Consider the following 9,245-nt stretch of genomic DNA (forward strand, 5'->3'; position numbering starts at 1 on the left):
TCGCTTTAAATATGAGAGTCCACAGGCAGGCCATCCCAGTCGCATTAAACCTAGGCTAGGGTTCCACCAACGGCATCCCTACTCTATCCTCTCTTCCATTTCTACTTGTCTTCATCAAAGCCAGTGGTGACCCACCTCGGACCCTCTCTCTCCTCACTCATTTCCCTCCTTCATCTTGCACGGCCCCTTCCCTTCTGTCTTAGCATCAAGATATGTGGACCATGTAAAAATTATTTATCCTTGTCCAGACCTTCCACACCCCTCACTATCAACAATTAATCCTTGGCCTGTAGTTTGATTTAATTTTAATATGCCTAGCCTGACCTAGTCCGATTAGCGCATGCCATAAGTTTACTACAGAGACTAGTATATTTGCTTTATCAGCAACAAATTGCTAGCAAAGGAAGTGGCACTTTCAAGATGAAATCTTTCATGTTGTGAAGATGGAGACTTTTCTGACTTCTAAGTCCCTTGTGAAATGCTACTTTGATGAAAGGAGTCATGGACTCTATAATCTGACAGTTACAGGACCACCCTCCTAATAATAATTTCTAACACAACTTAGGCTCCATTTGGATATAAACTTATTTAGTTTTGGAAAAACAATACAGTTTTTCAAAATAATTTGGTTTTGGAAAACAATGAGGTTCTTGGATTCAACAAATCTTATTTTAATTTTTTGAAACCACTATTACAAAAATAATGTGTTTTTGAAATTTTAAAAACTCCATCCTAGCCTGGTGTGTTTTCTAAGCTATGGTTTTTCACACCTATGGTTTCTAAAGCAACATTATCATGATATCACTTCCTATATTTGTGGAAAAACAATCACCATATATGTAGGCTACCATATAGAGATACATATATTTTGTGAATTACGTAGGCTACCATATATAGATACATATACCAGTACCTATATATAGTGCCCTTGATTCAATACCTCGTGTGCAGTTTGATGCATCAGATGTAGTCTAGTCCATTTTCCTAACAACAATCTGTTTAGCCAAATTACACAGCATAAAGCAACTAGGACTAGGTAGCATTATTCCCCTGTGGAGAAATTTTTTTCCACAACCCTCACTATTATCAATTAATCCCTGGCCTGTAGTTTGATTTAACATCCCTAGTCTGAAGTTTTCTCCAAGCCATAGCTTTCCACACCTCTGGTTCTAAAGCTACACATTCCGGCTATCAGTGTCTTTTGAAACTGACATCCAAAGAGGCCCTCTTCACGTATTAATTCACTATTTAATTCATGCTCGCCATTTAATAAGTCAAATACCCCTAGCAGAAGACCATTTCTTCCACACCCGTTGCTATCACACCCATAAATGTTGATGATCTGCCTACCTATTATTGTGGGACTAGTCCCTTCACATTTTTTTAAGACATCACCGATGGGGGGGGGGGGGGTGCGATGAATAATTTCCCACTGATGCCAGCGAGGCTGGGAATGGAGGGCGTAGAGCACCTAATGTAGGGGTGACCCTTGAAGGTCAGAGAAGTACATGACAAGTGCGAGAGAGAAGGATTACAACATTAACGAAAACAACATGGTTCGGCTACCGGCACAACCTACTAACCGGAGTGAGTGCAAGCACCAAAGATAGACTCTAAAGAACTCTAAACCACATGCAGCTGTAAGGCATTGAGTCGGAGCCAAAAGGTAGCAGCCGTGAGTCGCATCGCCCATGAAATCATCTGGGGTCCAACCAACGCCCACCTATGCCATTTGGGGGAAGGAAGCCTCAAAGTGGGTGGATCATCAATAGGAGAATGAGGAGATCCAGAGGACGAGATCAAGATCCTGTAACCTAGCATATGATGAGGCGAAGCACTCAAGTGAGCTAGAGAACGACAGAGCAAGCCGTGTGTGCAAAAGCCAAGGGGTAGGAGGGTAGTCAGACCAGTAACATGATGGGGGTGGGAGAGTGACCGGAGAGAGCACAAGGTCGCACCGGGCGTGGACGGAAGTAGGCGTGCTTGTATCGGTGCCTTCAAGAAGGGAAGTGGCATCCACGGACACAACCATCGACGACCGGAGCGCCAGGGCTCGTAAAGGGCTTTTGCCCCGAGACCTACCCAGCTGATGCAGCATGCTCGGAATGGCTTCCACAATGGCAGGAGATGCAAATCTACAATGACGCCTCTAGGGAGGGATATGACCCCATATGCCCAATCATCGCTGGCCTAGTGTGACCAAGCAGGTTTTTCACCCAGGTTCCACATGCCTACGGAAGCCAAAACAGACCACAATGCAGCAAGACGAACTTGCTGTCAATGAGAAGTAGCCAGCTGCCTATGAATCGGCCGCCACTCCAGCCACCCATGCCCAGCCAGAAATTCCGGCAGCCATAGCCCCGGCACGAGGACAAATCAGACGAATCAATCCGGTAGCCATAGCACGGTGTGAAGACCTTGGAGTAGATGCAGAAGCTGGTCTCCATGCCCAAACCATCCCGTCCTTGCCCAGCGCGAACTAGACCTTGCCAACCCTGAAGGAGACCTAGGGGTGCTATCCTAGTGGCCAAGATGAAGACGAGCAGTAGAAATGCTGCACTGGACTTCTCCACGCCACCTGGAACGCGATGCGGCAGTAGGGGGCCTCCGCCCGCTCCAGTCGCCCGAAACTGAGCTAGCCACCGTCGAGGGGCCCATGGAGTGCAGCCACTAGAAATGGACACAAGGTCCGGTGCTATGGGGGCTAGATCCGTTCGATCCCCGCTCATCCTGGCCGTTGCTGATGAAGTCCTGTGCTTGGGCCAAGCCTGCCTGGCCACCATAGGTTAGCTCGCTAGGGTGAGGCCACCTGTCGCTGGCTGGCTCACTAGGGTGAGGCTGCCTGCCGCCAGGTGCTGCCTGGTCTACTAGCGTGTCTATCCGTCACCTGTCATGCGCTGGACTGCCAAGCAGGTAGATCCTGGGATGGGATCACCAGATCTGGGGCGAGGGGGCGCGGATCTGGCTAGCCGCTAGCCACCGTGCTCGCCGTCGGGCATCCATGCCGCCGCTATGCTTGAGTTGAACAAGGGAAAAAGGAGGAGAGGATATAAAGAAGTAGGTGGAAAGTGCTGTAGAGGGAGGCCTTGTTGGGCGCCGCCGTGGGCCACCACGCCACCACTAACCAGCCGGAGAGCAGGCGCGGTGGGAGGAACCGGCGATGGTGGCTAGGTCGCCCTGAGTCACCATGTACGGACGACGCGGGGGGGGGGGGGGGGGGGGGGGGGAGTGGGGGTTCCTTCACATTAATGACCTATGTACCTCTTTTTGCTCCCAAATTATCGGGTATTTCTACCACAACCCCTCTATGTTTGTTAATTGTGTCACTATTTTTTTTCTCCCACGTCTTGGGCCACTCTATCATCTTATGAAGTTCTCACCATATTTTACTCCATAGTGGAAATATAATATCCACAATATCTCTCTCTGTACCCAGGAAAGCTGTCCACAGTTTTCATGCAATTTGGTTGAGGTAAATTCTTGCATCCACACTTAGTTAATCTTTGCTTCGTATCCATGTTCACATTTTTTTGCAAAAAAAAGTTCACATGTACAATCTCTTATGCATACTGCTATATTTTTTTCTTACTAGGATGGAGTGCTACAGACGCTTTAATCCCAATGGCAGAGATGGTCAGTTCTGCGGTTTTCCAGTATTATGAGGAGAAAGAGGAAACAAATACAATCAGAAACTTAATTAGAGAGGCTAGAGATGGCACACGTCAGGTTGGAAGCTGCTCTTGAGACTTCTAACAAATGGCGGATCACTGATACGTCCATGTTGCCTTGGCAAAAGAAGCTGAAGCGTGCTGCGCAACACTGTGATGAAAAACTGCATAAATGCAAGCATAACTTTATTATAAATGAAGCTTCCCTAAAAAAAGTGTTTTGACCACAACATTTAATCCTTTTCCTGAAGTTTGATGCATCAGATGTAGTGTATTTCTTTTTTGTAAGAACAATCTATTAAGACAAAATTACGCACAACATCAAGCAATGAGGACCTGGTAAACATTGTTTTGCCTGGACCTTCTACACTCCTCACTGTCATCGATTAATCCCTGGGCCGCAGTTTGATTTAATTTTAACATCCCCACTGTGACCTAGTCTGACTAGCACATGCCATAAGTTTACAGAGATTTGTATATTTGCTTTATTAAAAACAAATTTTTGGCAAAGGAAATGGCACTTTCAAGGTGTCAATCATTCACGTGGGGAAGATGGAGACTTTTCTGACTTTTGAGTTCCTTATGAAATGCTACATTGATGAAAGGTCTCTATGTCACTTTCCTCTCTAATCAGACAGTTATAGGACCACGCTCCTAATAATTTCTCACACAACTTAGGCCCTGTTTGGATACAATTTTTTTTAGTTTTGGAAAAATACTATAGTTTCAAAACAATTTGGTTTTGGAAAAACAATGATGCAATTGGATGCAACAAATCCTAGCTTTCTTTTTTGAATCTATGGTATTACAAAACTAACATGTTTTTGGAAATTTAAGAACTCCATGCTGGGTTTTTACTTAAGCCGCAGTGTTTCACACCTCCAGTTTCTAAAGCAACACTATCATGATATCAGTTCCTATATTTTGTGGAGAAACAATTACTCTATACGTAGCCTGCCATATACAGATACATATACTAGTTCCTATATATAGTGCCCAACATTCAATCCCTCGACAGCAGTTGGATGCTTCAGATGTAGTGTAGTCCTTTTTCCTAACAACAATCTGTTTAACCAAATTACACAGCATCAAGCAACGAGGACTGGGTAAGCATTATACCATTGTGGAACAATTTTTCCACACCCCTCACTATCATCAATTAATCCTTGTCCTGCAGTTTGATTTAACATTCCTAGTCTGACCTTTTCTCCAAGCCATGGAGGTTTCACACCTCTGGTTTCTGAACCTACACTTTTTGGCGATCAGTGTCTTTTGAAACTATGACATCCAAAGGGGCCGTCTTTAAGTTTTGATCACTTGATTCATGCTCACCAATTATGTTGGAATACATAATTTATTCAAATAATGCTTCTCGAGTTCTACCGGTGTGAAGACAAGTTCTTCCACACACCTTGCTATCAGACCCATAAATGTCGATGTTGTACTACCTATCATTGCGGGAATGGTCCCTTCATATTAATGACATGTCCACCTCTTTTTGCTACCAAATTATCAGGAATTTCTATAAGAACCCATCTATGTTTGTAAATTGTGTGCCTTTTTTGTTTCTCCCACGCCATGGCCACTCTATTATCTTCTAAAGTTCTGACCATATTTTACTCGGCACTTCAAATATAACATTCAGAATATCTCTCTGTACCCAGGAAAGCTGTCCTCAGTTTTCATACAATTTGGTCGAGGTAGATTCTTCCATCCACGCTTACATAATCTTTGCTTCGTATCCAAGTTCACATATCTATTCTTTTATGCACACTGCTATATATTTTTTTTTCTTACTAGGGAAGGAGTGCTACAAAAGCTTGAATCTCAATGGCGGAGATGGTAAGTTCTGCGGTTATCCAGGAGTCAGTTAGCCAAATTATATCTGATCTGGTTCAAAAATATGAGGAGAAAGTGGAAACAAATGAAATCAGAAACATAGAGAGGCTAGAGATGGCACACATCAGGCTTGAGGCTGCTCTTGAGACATCAGAAAAGTGGCAGATCACTGACGCATCCTTGTTGCATTGGCGTAAGAAGCTGAAGCGTGCTGCTCAAGATTGTGGCGACACACTCCACAAAGGCAAACAAAGAATCCTAGAAGAAGAAAAGATGGAACAGGAGGTAATGAATTCCTCCTTTCCCAAGCGGATCGCACATGCTACCAAGTCATTTGTTTTCTCCATCTTTAACCGCGACAACAAGGAGTTGAGCAGATCAGTTGTTAAACAATTTGAGTGGTATGCAGATGGAGCTAGTGAATTCCTAAGATTCATAGAGTTTGGTGGCACACCATACTATCACATCATGCCTTTTGGCTCCCTTATCAAGAACCTTTTTGCAGGCAAAGAACTGCACCATAAAATCGTTCGGGGAAACAATCCTTCGTTACTACTATGGTTGGCGCCCTTCAGAACTGCAGAGCATGGAACTGAGGCTATCATGGTATTTATAAAAAAAGAAGGCACTGCACCAGAGGGTAATATCTACTTTAGTATGATAGTACAGCTATCAGAGAGTACAGACATAGTTGGAATTGCAGTTAAGAGCATGCAGTTGTTTGCCCCTCATGTCAAGTCTATAGTTGAAAATATTACCAAAGAACTTACTCAACTACCTACTCAAGACCTATCATGGGTGCCATTTGTTTATTCATACCAGAAAGAACATTGGGGTAATCTTCATAGCCTTGCGACTCAGTGGTTTCGCCCAAACCCATTATGTTGCAAGCAGCATGATCGGCATTGTGCTCAACCTTTTAGCAACCAAGACATGGCAGGAATATCAGATGTTTCGCTAGAACCACTAATTGAATTTAATTTGCAGTGGCAAGTCTCACGGACTGTTTATAGGAAACATAAGGCCTCTCTGTCTGGAGGTATAATGTCTCTGCAAGATTCTCCATATCTGAAAGCTGGAATTACCTTTGCACCCCATGGGTCTTCTGTAGACATGATACCAGAGAATAAAAGTTCTGAAGCAAGGGAGATAGTTGGTGGAGATCAACATCTCTTGCATACAGACATTACCTTGCAACAACTAGGAGAGATCATGCTACCAAATGCCATTGATTACTTCTGCCAGAATGCTGAAGCGACAGTGTACCAAATGGTTTGGAAGTCCAAACATGGGGATGCACGCATCCAGGTTGAAAGGCCAAGCATGAGAACATTCAGAACAAGCTTACGAACACGGAGAACTATTAGGGAACCTACAAAAAGAAAGTTGTTTCAAGGACAGGAACACGAAGTTTGGAGCTGGACACATATGATTAGTCACTTGCTCGACTTATGGAGTACCCATGCTCCCATCCAACTGCAAAGGCCAGTCAAGGACTGGATGCAGAAAGAAAGGGAAATTCAGCTTGTAGAAAGGAAAGGAAAATCTTTTAGAAAGGATGTCCTCAGTGATAGAGTTAGTATCGCATAAAGGTTTGATAGTTACATGACAATAGTCTTTATTCTGTTAGTCATAGTAATGAAGTAGTGAAGCACTATGTTCTATGTAAGGAAAATATGCAACTGTACCACACCACCTTTTCTTAGTTTCAATTTCTATCTTTTACATGTGATGTGTTTGTTTCACACCAACTAAGCATTTTCTGGGGATTACTAAATTATGTGGGACACAATAATGCAAAGCATTTGTAAGCCAAGACATACAAGTATAGGATAACACTTGTAATATTTTCTATGTTAATTCTGTCAATCTACTTTTTATCCTTTATTCTCTTTTCTCTTTGCCTTACTCTTCCACACTACTATGTTTTGGCTCTTTTGGGTCGGTAAGAAATGCTTTTTAGAGGTGGGTAGTGTCGCGGGGTCGAAACCGCGGCAAGCATGTTGTTCGAGTCGGTGTTAGAGTACGGGGTCTCCGGTGGCTCGGGTGGACTCAAGAACACAAGAATTACATAGAGAAGACGCAACGGTTTATCCTGGCTCAGGCCAATTCGGTCCCTACGTCCAGCAGCTGATGATCCTTATACTCAAGAGCACCCAAAATCTAGGTGGTTACAACAGAGTGTAAAGGAAGAAGAGTTTGGTAGGGGGTTAGCTCGGTGCTAATCCTAAGGTTGCCTCACCGCCGGTGGAGTATCCTACTCGTCGGAGAGGAAGGAGATGGTAGGATGTGGTGGAGGAAGGGCTCTTGGTGCCCTTCTCTGGGTTACCTTGCCCTCTGTGTAGAGCAGAGGTAGATGGAATGGAATGGAGATCGAATCGGGATCCTCCCCCCTTTGGGCCCACCTTATTCCTTATATAACGAGATAGGTCGGGTACAAGGTGGTTTGAGGTTTCTAGTCTATGGTCCACGTGCGCTGGAGTCCAGGAAGGTCTTGCAGCGGTGTGCCGTGGACTGTCGAGGTGTCTTAGAGCCGAAGAAGCCTAGGCATAGTTCGGCTGCCTTGTTCTGACACTATGCGTGTCAGGCGGTGTCAGCTTGGACCAGCCTCCCCCGGGTGAGACCTTCTGGAGTCTTCTTGGTGGTGAGGGAGGTCGTCTCCAGGGACTGGCATGCGGGCCTGGAATCCCTCGAGCCCCTGAAGGCTGAGGGAAGCTTTGTCTTCTTGTGTCCCACCCTGGATGTGACCCTGTCGGAGGAGCAGTTGGTAGGCGCACGCCTTGGGTGCGACGCCCGGGAGCCCCTGGGCATCACTAGCCTGGGGCTTGTCTTCTTGTGCCTGGTCCTTGGTTGGCATCATTAGCTGGGTTGGAGCCAAGGGTCGGCACTGGAGATGCCTTAGATCGGGAGCCCGGAGCTCAGCGAAGCCCCCGAGCCTCAAGCGGAAGCTACGTTCGAGTGAGGCTTGGTCGGGTCTCTTTGCCAGAGGGTTTGCATGAGCGTGCTCGATGGGCATAGCCCCGAGCCCCCGGGATATCCTGAAAGGTTCAGTAGGGGGGTCTTCTTCGTTTGGGAACCATTGGACCCGAGGCTTAACATACTCATATGTTAGGATCTCGTCGGAGCCCCCGAGCCCTTTGTAGCCTCACCAGGCGTGATGGTTACGAAGGGCTTAATTGAATTTTCTGGTGACCAAACCCTCCTTGGTGGGGACAGCTTCCGCTGGCGAGAGTGTTGTGCCTTGCTTGGGGTCTTCTTCTCTAGTGTGATAGATGGTGCTCGGCTGTCGGAGTCAAGCAGAGATGATGCTAATCCCTTCATGAGTCTATGTCGCTCGGGTCTTCGACTCGAGCGAGGGCTCGGCAAGCTTGTCTAGGAGTTGCCGACCATAGGCCCGGGGGTGCCCTACTTTCTGATCGGAACCTGTCGTGGGCCAGGTGATCTAGAGCACTGGGCTCTAGATCAGGGCCATCTGATCATCCGGAGCTCCATGCCCTTCTAAGGGCTACGATAGCAGGTCTCGATCCTCTCGAGCCTGCCTTCTAGGGCTGACCCTCTGCAGCCATAGATTAGGGAAGTGAGAGCATGCCGAGGCTTGGACAGAAGCCCTCGTTGGCCCCACTACTCAGTGGCTCCCCACCCAGCTCCGGAGAGTTGGTTGGTTTTTGGGGGATTCACCACCCGAGCGCCTATTGATCTAGAGGTCGGGCTGCTCTGTCTAGGGAGCTGGCGTAGCCC

General features: G+C 46.2%; 1 protein-coding gene across 1 annotated transcript; it reads left to right on the forward strand.

The window, feature by feature from the left end:
* The first annotated feature begins 5,211 nt into the window (after positions 1-5,211).
* Positions 5,212-7,368, forward strand: LOC136544850 (uncharacterized). Its single transcript, XM_066536906.1, has 2 exons — positions 5,212-5,368; positions 5,469-7,368. Exon 2 carries the CDS (start codon positions 5,499-5,501, stop codon positions 7,095-7,097), a length of 1,599 nt encoding a protein of 532 aa, XP_066393003.1. The 5' UTR covers positions 5,212-5,368; positions 5,469-5,498; the 3' UTR covers positions 7,098-7,368.
* Positions 7,369-9,245: the final 1,877 nt, after the last annotated feature.

Source organism: Miscanthus floridulus, chromosome 3 (assembly GCF_019320115.1).
Source record: "Miscanthus floridulus cultivar M001 chromosome 3, ASM1932011v1, whole genome shotgun sequence".
Lineage (NCBI taxonomy): Eukaryota > Viridiplantae > Streptophyta > Magnoliopsida > Poales > Poaceae > Miscanthus > Miscanthus floridulus.

Excerpts from the sequence above, each read along its gene's own strand:
- LOC136544850 (XM_066536906.1), top strand. The coding sequence starts at position 5,499 with ATGGCGGAGATGGTAAGTTCTGCGGTTATCCAGGAGTCAGTTAGCCAA.